The sequence below is a fragment of the Branchiostoma floridae genome, chromosome 5 (assembly GCF_000003815.2).
Source record: "Branchiostoma floridae strain S238N-H82 chromosome 5, Bfl_VNyyK, whole genome shotgun sequence".
NCBI lineage: Eukaryota > Metazoa > Chordata > Leptocardii > Amphioxiformes > Branchiostomatidae > Branchiostoma > Branchiostoma floridae.
The window spans coordinates 14240511-14257257 of NC_049983.1; the positions used below are offsets into that span (position 1 = coordinate 14240511).

Genomic DNA, 16747 nt, shown 5'->3' on the forward strand with positions numbered 1-16747 from the left:
AACTACAGACAGATTATTCAGATAGCAAGATGACGCAAAGGTGAGTTTGTAGCTTTGATCATTTGCCACATGAAAAACATAGCTTCATTGCAGTGGTATGTGCTGTATTTTCGCATAGAAAAAATTATTTTAGAAATTATATTAGGTGCAATAAAACCTGATGACGTCATCCATATGGCCAAAAAGATCAGATTAAGAATTCTTTCATGCTCCAATCTATCAATTTTCGTTACGGCTCAATTCTTTCTTAATTCATTAATGAGAAAACAATGAAAGGTCAAAATGCCAATTTAGCCTACCCAAATACCTTAAGAGTATCTTAGGATGACTTTACTGAAAGAGAAATAGCTTTGCATAATTGATGCGTTAAAGATGAATTATTTACTAAATCCAGAGTAATTTTGATATGTAGGTAGAAGACAATCTTCAGGGTATCAAGCGATAAAGAATGCAAACATTGTATCTGATTTTACGTCACCCGGATATTCACGTACATTAACTTATCTTGGAACATGTCCAAGACCAAATATTCGTTTATGACCGGACTACACGTCTGTATGTATGCCCGACGCTATCATCGTAGAAATGTTCATTGGCATTGTTCTCGATAAGTCGCCGCGAGTTCTCTCGGTTTTTAGTGGAATACTGACTTCAGACCAAAACTAAAACGTTTAACTTCTAAGACCGATATCACAAGAAAAACAACACATTTAATAAAGCTTTATAAAGGTTAACAAACACATGTCATATCACTAAAACATACTTGTAAAAAAATACTTGAACAGCGTAACCGGCATGCCCTTGCACCGGTACCGCTTCTAATTTCGCGCAAGATGTACGAAGTTACATATTCAACATTATTACGAAACAACTTTCTTATTACAGTCGTGCTACAAAGCACAAATTTCATGCAGAGATTACACTATCTGAAATTGCATGAAAAAAATTATAGCCCAGGTAGAGAAGGTCGGTCACACAAACTTGGTTTTACGGACTGTACAGACGCGCATTATATTGATTTGGGCCCGCCTCCAGAAATAAATTGAATACTCCACCGATAATATACATGATTCATGACTATACTCGCACTCCGGTCACAGAATTGGAAGAATCGCTCTGTCTGGTGTTCTAATTAACGCGTGAACAGCCTCTGCTTCGTAAACGTTACGTTATATGTGAGAGTGTCGTATTTGTCATGGAAAAAAATTCTCACTCACACCAAAACACCAGGTATCAGGATATCTGTGGTTCGTGAAATGGTCGGTGGCCTTTGTAAACGCAACAATGTTTACAACATGTACAGGGGACAATGGTATAACTTCACCTCTCGGCTTCAAACTTGAGAATTAAACAATATAAGGTTTGAGAATCGTTTCACGCATAACAAACGCATTGGAATTGACATCAGTGGGATTCTTGGATAGCAAGAACTTGGATAGCGCATACTAGTAATACGTCTGGTGTCTGTAATAGATATATAATACTAAAATCTAAATTAGAATCATTGGTTCAACATATAGCACAGTAACTGCTACTAAATCATTTTCACATCCGATTGTGTTATCCGAGACGGGTACAGGATCTGTCTATTATTAGGTAAATTCCATTTTGCCGCGCCCTGCATACCAACCAAGGACCGAAACTGGAAGGAGATTTGTAGTTTCAGTGCGTACACGGCTCGGTGGGGGACAGTACAGTATTGATTGAGTTTGAGTTCATTACGATACACAATTAGCTTGACAATTTACTTTGTAGCTATTCTTCCTGGTTAATTAGTACACATAACAGCACAAAACAACATAACACACGGGGAAACAATATACACAGAATATACATGTACAGAAATTCACAAAAACGAGATATGTCTACACGAAGTGATGGGCAATTTACCACACAATCTATAATATAACGTACAAATATGGAATTGCTAAATATGATTTGAGATGCGAATCCGGAGTGACACAATCGGGAACAGCTTTAACGTTACATAACTTTATTATCTTTCCACATTCCGTGAGATCACCTGTCAAATTGGGAGGTGAAGCTCAAGCATTTGCTATTTTTCGCTGTATTCCGAATTCAAACGTTTCTGTCACAAATGTGTAATGTAAGAAAAGTATCAACATTCGCTAGACATTTATTATACCAGTGTGAGAAATAGGACTTTGTTAAGGTCATTACATGCCCTGGGGGAGAAGTCACACATGAACAACAAAATGACGTTAGCAACCGTCAGACGCACAGTGTGCTATGGAACGCTAACAATAGTCTAACAACATGACAGCACTCTGGGGCCCTGGCAGTTAACATCGAGCGACGTGGAAAATGAAGGAAAAACTCACACCACACATGCTGTAAGCTCTAGTATAGGAATCGTTTCAGTCATGTATCTAACATCAACGCACACTCAGACGTATAATTGCCTGTACTTGTGAATCGGCCATCTTGAATGTTGTATAGAACAGTGCTAGCTCGAATGCTTGCGTGCACAACAAGAAAATGTCGGTCCAATTTTGCACAAGACTTACCCACAGACAGCAATGCCGCACCCGACAGAACCTTCAGTACAGCCATATCGAGTCGGTAGGCACAGTTGGATACGTATAAATACAACAACAAACCCTTCTCCACATGTACAGGTAAGCCAACACAGCCGATACTGACGGAACGCTCTGTCTGTACCGAGCTCAGTGATTCTGAGACGACGAGCTGTGATTGGACGAACCGTACAACAAACGGCGTAGATCATGTTGCCCTTAGCGTTTTGGGACAGTGTCAAATCAGAGATCTAAATAGTAAACACATTATTCGACGGCTAGCATGATCAAATACCTACCATATGCATGGTCAAGACTCAATGTACGATTGATATGTAACGTTAGTATGTAGTAGTGTACTGTATCACTTTGCAGCATCACACCTGTCTTACCACTTGGCAGCATCACATCAGTAAGATAATCATACTATTGGCAGCTTATTTTCGAAAAAATGATGAGAAAGTGATGCTCCTAGCTCAAATCCAGATTTAGCATCAAAACATTGCATCTCCTTTGTGTTTCATATGTCGAAACTGGCAGTGTATGAGATGACTATTGTGCAGCTATTGGACTCGTGCCAAGGCAGTATTTCATGGGGCTCTCGGAAGTCAAGTCAAGTCGAAACGATTGCGCTGTCTGTGAGCGAGGAATACATATAACGTTATGTAGTTGCTGGCCACTCAGGAACCTTTGTGCTTTTTCATCAATGCAACCAAATTTCATGTACGGAGGACATAACATATAACTAAACATGTGTTGCATTCATTGAAGTCCAGTTTTAATATGGAAAACAATGGAATTATTCATTTCCTCATTAATTATGCAAAATAAGTCCTCATTTACACAAAATGTATATCATTATGAACATCTGTGTCTAAGCTTCCTGCCTGCATAAAATGATGGGAATTCGCCGTTCCTTTCTGCAGTTATCCTCTTTGGAATGTCTAAACAAAAATGCCCCTGCAGTTTTAAAATCAAATGTTAGGGGTCTGAAATTTGCTTCACTTTGTCATGCATGACGCCGAAAGGTATCTACCACCGAAATGTCAAAACCATATCATGTCCGGGACAAGAGATACATTGAAACAAGTGCTTTTAAAAAAGCTGGCATTTTGCCAATATTTGCGTGTGTGAACGTTTTTTTCTAGTTATTAGAATGTCATATAAATAGAACAGAGTAACTAAACCTGATATTGGCGCATGGAGAGATTCACATATGTGCCTGAACTGCAGCAGATCTAGACGCCACCTGTTAAAATTTGCGTGAACTGCAGCAAATTTCACTACACATTGCCTGTTTTTGAGTGAGCTCTGTTGCGGGGGATTTTTTAAGTTTTTTTTTTTTTAATTTTTATTTCTATTCGGCAAAAAAACGAAGCGGCGAATCCGTTAACCAAAGAAATAAATTGGTGTGGCCAAATGGATGTAAAAATTAGTATTTTAATGGATGTAAAAAAGAAGAAAAAAAAGTTGAAAAAAATCTACCTCCCCGGATTCGAACCGGGTGCATTGGTTTAGAATGCGTAAAGTTTACCACTGCGCTAGTGCGAACATGTTGAAGAAATGCCTGTTTTAACAGGTATACAAATGTTTGGCATGGATTGAACAGGTCCGTTCATCTCAACATCACAACGGCGACTACACTGGCCAGAAGGCATTTTGCGACTGCAAGTCGCAAAATGCAAAAACTGCTATGAGAGACTATTCTCATTAATTATGCAAATATATTCCTATTTTGCATAATTAGTATTTGAATTTGTACTACATTGTCTAAGGTATCTACATAACAAAAAGATAGAAATACGTTGTTCCGATCTTGAGTTCCACTCTTAAGACGAATTTTGACAAAATGCCCCTGCTCTCCCATAACTAGCCGTTAGGGGGCCCAATCTCATGTCACTTCTTCCCGAGCACAAGAGCTATGGAACCAAATCTAATCATTTCCAGCTTTCGTCACACCCCATGAAACCAGTCCTTCTAGATCTAGCCGTTCTTGAGTTATAACACAGACACTCACACACACAAACGCTAGTGAAAATATAACCTCTATATATTTCATGGAGCTAATAAGGAAGTATCTGTACGTGTGTATACTTCCCTGTGAGTGTTCACTTGCGGAAACATCGCCGTCTATTTGTGGATTTGGTAAGAATTTTCACGCTTTGAAAAGGCACCAAAAATTGAATGCGGAATAAGTAGAAACATAGATGATCGTCTGCCATGATAAACGCCAAGTGAAAATTCATCTCTCTGTTTCTGCTACCTGATACCAGTAGGTGCCGTAAGGATTTTCCTGGCACTATTTGAAGTGTGGAAGGATACGCTGCTCTAGCTTAAAGGCAGTGCATACGTTTGCGGAAGTGAAACTCTGAACACGGAAAAGGAACACGTCAGACAGGCAATTTGGCAAACAGGTGAGTTATACCATTTTGTCCTTAATATTGACCATTTTCTGTCCATGTTCTGTATATTGATGTCAGTGAAGAAGTGAGTGAGCTTTGTAAAGAAAAGTTTGACTAATTTCATTATCTGAAAAGTCCACTTTGCGACAGGTGTTGAGAAAATCCGACTAGCCTATTCGCTAGCCATGCATGCATCGCGTCTGTAAAACTTTTATACGGATCTCAGTGAATGTAGCCACATTGTGGGGACGGAACCAGGTAGAATCGTACGATATTTTTCTTGAAATAAATGGCGGGGCTCAGTCTGGTACTGGCCCATCGTGAGCTTGCCGGGAACTCATCTGAAAAAGCCCGGTGCTGAGTATGAAATGGGGTTGTGGTTTTGTGTTGTACTGCTGTAATGCGTACGTACCCGTAATTGGTATTTGGTGTATCTTGACGTGTAACCTTACCGTACCGTAACATTTGCTTTCATTCTTTGTTTGAATTTGAGTATAATCCTCAGTGGGCTTGTATGTGACAATCCCAGTAAGAGTCAGACAGATTTCTCCAGACTGACGCAAACACAGGAATTGACTTGAGATAGAATACGCTTGAGTCAATTAAAAGCAGAAGTTGGCTGTGTGGTTGTTACGCAATGGGCTAGTGACGCTTCCGCATTCATGTGACCCGAATCAAGGTCATGTGTGTCATATACATAGACGTGCCATTAACGTCTATCACAGACGTGGAGACGATTTCAGACAAGGTATTATGTCAATACAAAGGTGCCATGAAGAGATACTTAGAATGTCTCATGTTTCGCCAGAACCACTATTGATAATCTGACGTGTGATACGATATGTGAAGGGTACAGTATCCATGAATACAAATGAGAGTAGAACAGAACGCGTTATGGTTGGTGGTGCCAGAATATTCAGGACGGAACTGCCAAATTCTCAAGAATTGTTTCTCTACTGCTTTGTATCTTTTTTACTGTATGTAGGCAGCATGGACTTTACTGATATATCATCGTATCTACTTCCTTAGGTTCCCAGTAACCCACACGCCAAAATGAGTTATTCTCGGACCTCCAGGATGTTGTGTTTTCAACTCAGCCTTGCTTTGTTCTCCATGCTTGGAGGTACAGCGTCTTTCAACACAACGGTGTTTGTTCCCGAAAACGCCCCAGTAGGAACAGTCGTTGCTCGTCACAAAGTTTCCCCGCAGTTGCCAAGGACATACAGGATTCTTGATGGTAATGACTACGAGAGGTTTGTGATAGCAGAGAGTCAGGGTGTTGTCGAAGTTGCTAATCCATTGGATTACCAAATACAGTCGACGTATCAACTGCAGATCTTGACAAGCAGCGGACGCAAGCTCACTGAAAATACCTCACTCTGGACCCTGACTGTTCATGTGCTGGATGTGTCTGAATACCCCCCATACTACAACAAAACATGTGAAACCCCTGAAAGATATTCCGGTCTACCTAGATTGGTAGAATTCACTGACTATTTTCTTGATGGCTCAACAAGTAGTGGGTTTAAGTTTAGAAAGACGGCTGATATTGTAAATGTGACAAAACGTTCAGTGTACTTTAGCGTGGAAAACGACATTTGCGAAATGAATGTGACAGTCGGAATCAAACATATCCAAGATGTAGCAATTTGTCATGAATTGTACAAGGCTGGCTACATGAATCTGACGCAGTACTCTGTGGGAGGAGACAACAAGGTGTCAGCTATTCTGATTGACAGAGATGTACATAGAGGGTACCCATTTGTGCCGCCTATGATATTTTCCGAACTTGTTGCTTCCAAAGGTTTGGATCCTGTGTGGATTGGTAACCCACGATACAGGTTCTTTCTTCTCGTCAGCCTTGGCGTACTTAAAACAGCCGCGCCTGTTAACAAGATAGCGAACGTTCTGACTTTACGTTTATTCGGTAACGTAAATCTTACAGCTCAAATAACTGCCAAACTTGCTGGTTGTCCACATGGCAAATACGGCGCATATTGTGACAAAAACTGTATATCTATATGTAAGAACGACGCCCGGTGTCACGGCTTCAACGGGGCCTGTCTATGTGCCCCTGGCTGGAAGGGTGTGGCATGCGATATACCGACCCCAGCAGTCGCTATTGACGTCCGGCCCGAAGCAAAACTGTATATAACTGGGAACGTATCCTTACAATGTCGTCCTGTCCATACAAACGTCTCGTCTATGACATGGTGGTTTCGATCATCTGGCAACAACAGTTCCAAAGTTTTTATCCAAACTTCCCGTAACTTTTACATCAGCCCGACTCTACCTGAGACCAACGGCGTGTACACGTGTGAAGGTCTTACATCTGAGGGACAGATACTGGAGAGAAACTACGTCTTAGATGTGATGGAATGTCCTCCCGGTCTTCACGGGGAGCGCTGTGACAAGCCATGCGAATGTCTACACAACGTTGGTTGTGACCGTTGGACGGGGTGTGTATGTGAGGCCGGTTGGACAGGGCCTACCTGTAACATATCCTGCCCTTCAGGGAAATTCGGGACAAACTGCGAACAACCATGCAAGTGTGAAGATGGCGCGGAGTGCAACCCTTTCAATGGTACTTGCATCTGTCCGTCCGATCTGACCGGGAAATACTGCGAGGTGAAAAGATTAAGTCTAATTCATACGGCTCGCAAGACTTCAATGTTTTTTATCATTCTCGTTTTCGTCCCTCCTGTTGTTCTATTACTTGCGTGTATAGTGAAACGGAGGAAGCCAACGCAGAAAAAGCACGAGGAACTACAACTTGTTGATATGGCACTGAACTTGGCAGAAACGTTATTGCCATGGGAACGAGACCCACGGAACCTGACCCTTGGTGAGTTGGTCGGGCTGGGGACATTCGGCCATGTTGTTGATGGAACCTTACAACTTCCAGGCGAACAGGCGGTACGGGTAGCCGTCAAAACGGTTGATATAAAGGTCAACCAAGGTTACGTCCATGCGGATTTTGATCGCGAAATTAACATACTTGTCCATCTTTTCGACGAATCATTACACACACAAGGAGATGAAAAAATTATGCACCCAAATATCATTCAGTTATTCGGCGTGATTACCATGTTTGACCCAAAGAGGATAGTGCTAGAATTTGCTCATCACGGAGATCTTCAGACGTACCTGACCAGCTGCAGACTTCGAGACGACATGGACGCAGTGGACTGGGCAACTCTGCTCGGCCTCGCCGTCGATGTGTCTAAGGCTCTACAGGAGTTAGAGCGAGTCCGAATCGTCCATCGCGACGTGGCCGCCCGGAACGTGGTCATCACAGACGGGATGGTCGCGAAGCTGGCAGACTTCGGCTTGGCCCGAGACGTCTACACCAACACTGTGTACGAGCGCACCGATCACCACGGACGGGACGAGTTACTCCCGCTGAAGTGGATGGCGCCGGAGTCTCTCCGGTATGGGGTGTACACCTGTCAGAGTGACGTGTGGTCGTTTGGTGTCATGCTGTGGGAGATTGCCAGTCTAGGAGAGGAGCCGCGCTACCCTGGTCCTTTTCGACCTGACTGTTGTCAGATGGTGAAGATGCTGAGACGAGGAGTCCGCATGGAGAAGCCTGAAGAATGTTCCGCTGACCTGTACAGACTGATGTGCCAGTGCTGGTGCGATGTTCGTGACCACAGACCGACTGCTGCTCAGCTTGAGGAAAGACTTGCGGATCAAGTTCAAAATATTCAAGACGGTGCTGTTGACTGTATGGCAGAAACTGCCTAATGATGATTGTAGTTGGATGATCTTGTGACGTCTTTTAAACAAGTGTAAACAATAGTTGTCTCTGGTGAGAAGGTTTAAACGGGATTCTATGGAGATGACGACATATCGACATCAATACTCGCCATATATTGGTGAAAGAGGGTAGTTAAAGAATGTATATATTACACAGGTAACTACTCCATTGTTGTTAGTACAGTATTTCCGATTTTAAAGAAGCTGAAGTAGATGACAAGGTAATCTTTTTGAAAGTTTTAGTATACCCAAGAAGACATTGAAGTCAACAAAAATATTTCAGGATGTTGGCTGGAAGCTAGATAGTAACCGCATCAGCATTTACATTTGTTTTTCATTTCAATTCATTAGTTGTATTGCTTAATACTAGAGTTCGGCGACCTCATATCTCCATGAAATATTGGAGCTTTTGTAGGTTTTATGCAAATGACATAACGATTAACGAGATATAAAAAACGGGATTTCCGCTGCTGTACCAAGGGAAGCCGCTACTGAGGGGGCCGGAAAAGAAAGCTCATGCCTGAACGAAATTGTGATGCAACGATAAGCACTATCGAACAGAAGAGTGATGAACTCTGTTGTTACTAGAATAAAACAAGTCTTTACATGCCTGGTGACACACTGAAATTAAGGTAAGGTGCCAGGAATGACAATCTAGGGTTAAACTAGTTATTGGCAGAATGCGCAAAGATGGTACACTGTGTCACACCAATGTTAAACGATTTGTGACAATTCCTAACCTTGCGTGAAATTGTATCTTTCCTAGACGGAAGAAGTTTTTTGGACATTGATGCATTTTGCCTCCGATACTTTCTTCTTTGTTGGGAGTGAGTGTAGGTATAAACAACATGTACTATCCACGCATGTGTACTCTTTTCACTATAATGATGGTACATGTACTTTAACTACTACCTACGAAACCAAGGTTTCTCTGTTTGCATCTAACAAGTAAGTTTATTCAAACGCAATGCTACAACGACTTATGAACACAGTATTACGTACCTGTAGTGAGCTAGCTGGGCTAGGCTTTACATTAAAACACATATTCCGATAATTCATAGAAATAGAAATCTGACTTTCAAAATCTGAATTTCTCTAATATTCTTCTATCCATTCTGATGACAATATTGATCCTTATAACATAAACTACAAGTACCGCAACGAGAGCGTGCTCTTTCAAAACATTCTGCCGTGCAAATCATTTGAGGTTAATAGTTAAAACATGCGTTTTATTCATGTGAAAGATTATTTTTTAATCTGTGAAAACGAGTTTCGCGATGACTGAATGCAAATGTCTCCCCAGTTAAAATTAGATTTATCTTAGTAAAATACATGACAAAAGGCTGAGTCATACTTCGGCACGACGAAGGCCACTTCCCTGACCCTGACATAAACCCTCTGGGCATTGGCAACATACCAGTACACTGATAAGATTTAAGGCACGTACAGAGGGAAATCGTGTTAACAACACAACATACAGTACTAGTATGGTCAAACATTTTTGGCTACAACACATATCATATAGGAGTAATAGGACTATTCTAGTGTGTCATTATCGTTACAAAAGTATAAGTAACGTATCCAAAACACTTTTCTATGCCGTATGCTGTTATTTGACGTCCTTCGGGAGCCTTTAAAAAACTTAAAACTAATGTTACTATTTTACTACACCTTCATTGAGATTTATTTGGTACTCTTGTGTAATGCAGGCTAGGGTGGTTTGCATGTCATGTTCCTGGTATGGGGGTATTAAAATTTGCATCCGAATCGAAATTTGTGGTGATAAAATGATTTTAAGCTTTCTGGGGAGGGTACGCCGCATCTGTGGGATATGGTGTTCCTCCCTGGGGGTAGGGTGCTCCTCCCTGGGGGTACGGCGCTCCGGCAGGGGGGTAAGGTGCTCCAGCCGGGGGGTAAGGTGCTCCGGCCGGCGGGTAAGGTGCACCAGCCGGTGGGTAGGCAGGAGGGGGGCCTGGGTAACCAGCTTTCTCCGGCTGACCAGCAGGAGGCTGGTACTGGGCGGGCTGGGCGCCGTAAGCTCCCGGCTGAGTCATGACGGTCACCTGCTGCCCTGTGGAACACAAGAGGAACAGTCAATATCATAGAGAGCAGTGACGGTTGGTTAGGGTTTGTGTAAGGTGTGTGTGAGGTGCTTGTAGTACTTGTATTTAGGAGTTGCATGCCGCATTTAGGAGTTACTTGTATTTGGAAGTTACATGTCCCATAAAAAAGAACAATAGACAAGTTGTCAGTGCTTTATACAAAACGATATCTGTAAGAACAAAAGTTTCAGATACTCTGCCAAAAATAACATATCTAAATAGAACTTGCCTTGTGGTGAAGCCTGGTACGCCACTGGTGGGTTCCGTCGCTGTTTGGCGCACGCGCAACAGCAGAGGACTATCCCCACGATGATTATGATGATGATGACGATGACGCCGACAATAATCCCAACCATGGCGCCGATACTGGTAAAAAAACATCATCGATTGAGTATGATTTAGGAAAATATACTATTAGTCTCTCTTATTATCAGCAAGAAGTTTTTACTAAGTGGCTAGAGCCTAGCATGTAAATTTAGAAAGAAAAAAAAATAGTAGTGCCCAACATTCATATAATGTTATAATTAGTCTCAGACGAGTTTAAGCCAAGTTATTGGCCGACAAACACGCAGGTAGAATATAAAACATCAGCACAAGGGGAGATCGAGTGTGATGAAACTGTCTCTTATGTTCATAGCATAACCAGGGATAAAGAGGGCCACTACTGTTGCTTATAATTATTACAACCATGAAAATGCAGGTATAGTTTTTGGTGTGTGTCTGTCTGCGTGTCTGTGTTTCCGGATGTTTGTGGTCAGCATAACTCTAGAACGTCTGGATGTATTACAATGATATTTGGTGTATGGGAAGGTGTTGGAAAGACGAGGGTCAAGGTCGATTTTGGGCTCCCTGGTATGTTGCCTTAGTACTGCAGCAGAAATTCCTTTTTTTTAAATCTTTTGACCTGGACATGCTGTGGTCTTGCTTTTGTTGGTATGGCAGATAGCTTGTGATGTAAGAAAGAAGTGATGTATATTTGGGCCCCCTAGCAGCTTACTATGGAACCGCATGGGCATTTTTGTCAAAACCTTCCAAGGAGCATAAAGGAACATAGGGACGATGGATTTGTACAATATCTAATATCCAGGTATCTTTGGTAGAGACGTACATAATGAAGTGCAAATTATGCAAATCTGGACTTAAGTTGCATACTTAATGAGGAAAATCTATATCTACAGTGTTTCCATTATAGGACTCAAATACATGAAACATATGTAGTTTGTGGCAGGTAGAAGATGAGCAGATATCAATTATGCAAATAAGACTAATTTTCATAATCAGTGTGAAAGTGTCCTGATTCTTCTACGTACATGTAGTGAATGATTGGATTGTGAATAATTGTGACCTATGTAAGTTAGTTAAAGATGTACATAACCAAGCATGAATTATGCAGATGTGAAAGTCATTTGCATAATTAGAATATTTCATGGAGGTATGAGGTCTCCGAGCACTTGTTGATTTATGTGTCATTGCACTTGGTGAAAGCAAAATACCCGAGATTTAATGCACTGTTCACAGCGTTGCCCCAGTGATCAGTACAAGATGAGGTGTCATCAGCCTCCCAGCAGTCGTCACAACAGTCAGTTCCACTATCACAGCAGTAGATGTCATCGCTGTCATCATCGAATGGCCATGGTCGTGGACAGGAGAATGTGGTGATGCTACCAAAGGCCCGACATTGCTCTCCAGCAACAACTAAGGCAAAAATAACCGTTAGCAGGTATGAAAATAAAAAGAACCGGTGCCAACTTGCCCCTTGTATCTTACATACACACCAAAATTAGGCAACCGCTGATTACTATGTAGCGTTATTGTCCTTTGGAAATGCAAATGCGTGCAATGGTGAGATGGCTCACAAAGCTAGGCTATCTGTAAGGTTATTGGTCAGTAGCTTGTAGCTGTTGACACCTGAGAGTTACAGGTTTAAACATATATGCCTGCTCTAAAGGCCCGGTAACTTGATATGTGTTCAATAGGTCGCCCGCGTTGTACCTGGTACCATGACATTCTTTACAAATGCCAAGCTTCACTACAAAGTCTTCTGTTGAGCTCACTGAAGCGGAAACCCGATATTAGTTACGTGGGTGGGGAGGGGGGGGCGCAGGTGTACCTGCATTCTTGACTACTTAATGTTTCACCGTTACCTGTGATCATGAATTACACGCACACACGTACGATTTTACGAATCCAAAGCGTTGAAATTACAAAATGGAATCTTGATTGTATTGATTTCTCTTGTAGCACAAGTAAGCAAACCTTTGCTTCACCTGAAAGCCACACACATGTCAATGTATTTTACTAAACCTGCCCTACAGACCAACTATTCTAACCACGTCAAATAATCAAATAGAGTAGGACTAGTGTTTTTGTTTCCCTCAAGCGTCTTAGCCGTACCTATGGCTGCTGGGTGTGGTATGTACAGCACTACGCAGCCATTTCACAATTCATACCCACAATAACGGGGAACAATACTTTTTTCTTGGCCACAGCTGTGTCTGAAGTCAAGAAAAACAGTGTGATCAGTTCTTAGTGTCAGGTGGCGTTTTCAGTCAACATAGTTAAAGTCTTAAATAATCTTATCAACTAGAGGTTGAATGCCCCGCCGGTTATCGTCAGAGTGAAATTAAAATGGCGCAGATTTTGACAAGGAAACTTCCTCTTCTTAGTGTGAGTCAGAGCCTTTGTACCATTACAAAGTGGTTTTCTTCCTATGTACGAAGATTGCTAATTACCTGTCGCGAAAATGGCGACGACGACAACAAGTGTTTCCCGCAACATGGCCCGAACCTTCCTGTTGTTTTCGACGAGGTTGAAGAACTGTTGAGTAGTCCTTAGTACCGTGGGATGTGGAGTGTTTCAAGTACGTTCGGCGGAGGAAATAAACTGGTCTTCTGAGTATTACGTCAGTCCTCGCACTTAGGCCGGAAGTGACGTATGTTGTTACTGACTGGCCTCTCCTTCGAATTCGTGACAGGAAAAATGTTCCACCGGAAAAGCATTGCGCACTTGCCTTAATCTCCAAGCAGATGTTGGGATATAAACTCGGCAGTAAATTTTTTTCATCTATGTTCTATTACTACATTTGCTTGGAGATAACACTTACCTGGTCTGGTCTGGCAGAACTTCCACTTTGAATGAACATTTCTATATCTCATTCAACAATAGACTCAAGAATGTTCTATTTAAATGTTTATTCTCTTTTTGCATGTGATGTTCAAGGTGGATAGACCAAGATTTGGATTGACCAGAATTGTATATATACATAGTCACCTATGATGGACAAATTATATTAACAACTTAGTATGCTCTATCTAAGTTTACAACATGAACGATTACATCTGATATAACATTACGAAAGTCTGGACTATTTCAGAATAAAAAGCAAGTCATGAAGATTTTACAATATTTGGTACATGCAGCAATACTGGTAATTACAGAGAATATGCATGATTGTATACACTAGGCCTACGTGTATATGCTTGCCTATTTTTAATAGCAAGTAATTTCTTTCGTTGCTAGTGCACTACAATCACTGGCTAACCGAGTTTCTAAATCTTTGAAGTGTGGCCGAAAGCTACATATGCATCCTGTGGATACTGTGGGTAGGCAGGCTGTTGTGCGGGGTACTGGGCGTTCTGTTGTGGATCACGTGACTGCGGGTAGGCAGGCTGGCGTTCAGGGTACTGGGCGGCCTGGTGTGGAGACGGGGTAGGCTGGGTGGTAGGAGTCATCTGTACTGCTGTAAAGATATACGGATGCATTTCTATGATACAGCAGCATGAAAACAGAATTACCTGAATCAAAATGTGGAGTAAAGAACTGCTGAACTACTTTAAAACAATTTGGGTGAGCGTCTTCACTCAAATAGAAGTCGACGACCGTTACTCGACCATTGCTAAATCAGAGACACTTGAGCTAAGCCTAGACACTTCTTCCTATCTCCCCCGGTAGCTATAGACTTACCATTAGTTTGCTCTTTCTTGCTGTTCTTCCTTGCCTTTCCGTAACAGCACACGATGGCACCAACGATGATGACGGTAAGGGTAATGGCTGCTACTACTATTCCAACGATGGCGCCCGTACTGACGATAAAAAAAGGCGGGAAATAAATATTCTACGACCCAGTATTCTACGACATCACTGTCGCATCTAGCGGTATTAATTACAGTTGCATAGAAATTACCTTCTTACAAACACTTCACTATCGAACGTCTAGTCTCATTATCTCCGAGCAGATGTATGGGGTCCGGCTTGTTTTTCATTCGGCATGATCAGGACTGTTTTGTGACATGGTATATTTTGATACTGCGTTCATTCGGTGGTTTATACATGGCGTGACGTTCTATGGCATCCAACAAATACTATAACCTACCTCATATTGAAAATGCTGCCGACCTTCCAGGCGCCTGCTGTCATACAATGGTCGGGTTTGCTGACGGTAGATCGGCAGGGATCCGAACAGCATTTCCTCCCGCAGCAGTAGATGTCGTCCGGGTTGAAGCTGTAGACCCGGGATCGGGGACAGCTGAAAGGTCGGCCGTGTGCAGTGCGACAGACCTGTGCGGCATCTGTGTGTGCGTTCGGTTGAGAAAACATAATTGGAATGTGTGTAGTGCTTTATTCTTTAAGACTATGACTAAGACTATATATATGTATGTATGTATGTATGAAGGTATCTACTTTCATAGACATGGTAGATGGGTAGCAGTATAACACCGGCTGGGCAACACTCAAAATGTCAACTTGTGACGGGGACTTATCATTAATATAAAAATCATGCTGTCTTGTATGTGGGTGTGTATCATCGGTCTGTGTACAGAGAAGGGGATTTGCGGATCCTTTGATGTAAACAAATCGTATCCAACGAGCAAGGTCATATTTTCCATTATCATGTGCAGAATAAGTACACTTTCTAATCATATGATATTCCCTGAAATAATCTGATCTAACCAAAAGTGAAAACTGTTCTACACGTAAGTATGATTCTACGCGTACACTGTCATGTCAACGTTTCATACACAAAGGTACGGTTTTATCAATAGATAATGAACTTGTTCTGCAACTTTTCAACAATGCCCCCCTCCCCACCAGTCACTGGCATGATGATTCACGACGCAGAGGCATGCCGGGATTTCTCGAACCCGTCGGAGACTCTGCACATTTGATTTTGCCGTTCAGCATACTTCCCAGAAACAACTGGTCACAGTGTCCTTGCATTCTAAATTCAAGATCAGCTAAACGCTGTTCAATACAAATGTACAAAAGGTTACTAGTTGTTTGTTCCCCTGTCACTTCAAAGGTTCTTCAAAGGTTCGTAAACCAGCCTGTCAATGTCTACTATTAATAAGGATTGTGTCTACGGTCTACTGGTCCTAAAATAAGCAGTTTGTTGGTAAAATTCAGTAAATACCAAAGTTCCACCGGTTGTCAGTACATAAACAGCTAGGAAGAGGAAGATAATTTGAAGCAAAAAGCTCTAACTTGACTGTCATCGTTGTGGCGTAATCCTATGCCCATGATTTCCGGGTGTACTTGCGATTGACTTTTGTCATGATGGTGCTGTACATACTCGTACACTTACCTATCGTCCAGACAGCGCCCAACAGGGCTACCAGCACAATCCGCAATATCATTGCACTTCTCTTGGAGGATGCATGCGACGTAGAAACGTTAAAAGAAATGACACTGATACGTGAAAACTCTTGTCTGTTCAGACCGAGCTCATGCCCGAGTTGTAGCTATGTGCGACGCAGTAGAACTGATTGGGCCGAAGATATATCCCCAAAGAAGTTAGGCAACTTTCAGCCCTTGGGGCGATCAATACCCCGTATTGTGCAACCGTGCACCGCGTACTAATGACGAGGAAATTGTACAAAGGTTTCCGGGCTATTTTACTGTATTCCCCTTTCCCTTCCCCACTTTCAAGAAAAGTTTCAGTGAAGAGACG

The 16747-nt window shown here is 42.1% G+C and overlaps 4 protein-coding genes across 5 annotated transcripts in view; 1 reads left to right on the forward strand and 3 right to left on the reverse strand.

The window, feature by feature from the left end:
• LOC118416736 (protein shisa-1-like) overlaps nucleotides 1-2752 on the reverse strand; it is a gene marked incomplete in the record, with an annotated part of 5204 nt that extends 2452 nt beyond the window's left edge. The window contains 1 exon segment of the mRNA XM_035821958.1: nucleotides 2555-2752. Within this exon segment, the coding sequence (XP_035677851.1) occupies nucleotides 2555-2574 (20 nt within the window).
• Nucleotides 2753-4561: 1809 nt separating this feature from the next.
• On the forward strand, nucleotides 4562-9489 carry LOC118416702 (receptor tyrosine-protein kinase let-23-like). Its single transcript, XM_035821896.1, has 2 exons — nucleotides 4562-4951; nucleotides 5969-9489. The coding sequence occupies exon 2, from the start codon at nucleotides 5993-5995 to the stop codon at nucleotides 8684-8686; it is 2694 nt and encodes an 897-aa protein (XP_035677789.1). The 5' UTR covers nucleotides 4562-4951; nucleotides 5969-5992; the 3' UTR covers nucleotides 8687-9489.
• Nucleotides 9490-9632: 143 nt separating this feature from the next.
• LOC118416726 (protein shisa-5-like) lies at nucleotides 9633-13732 on the reverse strand. 2 transcript variants are annotated; one of them, XM_035821941.1, is made up of 4 exons: nucleotides 13533-13732; nucleotides 12294-12495; nucleotides 11030-11166; nucleotides 9633-10769 (listed from the first exon to the last, which is right to left on the reverse strand). In XM_035821941.1, exons 1-4 carry the CDS (start codon nucleotides 13576-13578, stop codon nucleotides 10492-10494), a joined length of 663 nt encoding a protein of 220 aa, XP_035677834.1. In that variant the 5' UTR covers nucleotides 13579-13732; the 3' UTR covers nucleotides 9633-10491. The 2 variants fall into 2 exon arrangements, with proteins under 2 accessions (XP_035677834.1, XP_035677835.1); XM_035821942.1 differs by lacking the exon at nucleotides 13533-13732 and adding an exon at nucleotides 12793-13202.
• Nucleotides 13733-13976: 244 nt separating this feature from the next.
• On the reverse strand, nucleotides 13977-16586 carry LOC118416729. Its single transcript, XM_035821945.1, has 4 exons — nucleotides 16382-16586; nucleotides 15173-15368; nucleotides 14764-14882; nucleotides 13977-14539 (listed from the first exon to the last, which is right to left on the reverse strand). The coding sequence occupies exons 1-4, from the start codon at nucleotides 16431-16433 to the stop codon at nucleotides 14349-14351; spliced, it is 558 nt and encodes a 185-aa protein (XP_035677838.1). The 5' UTR covers nucleotides 16434-16586; the 3' UTR covers nucleotides 13977-14348.
• Nucleotides 16587-16747: the final 161 nt, after the last annotated feature.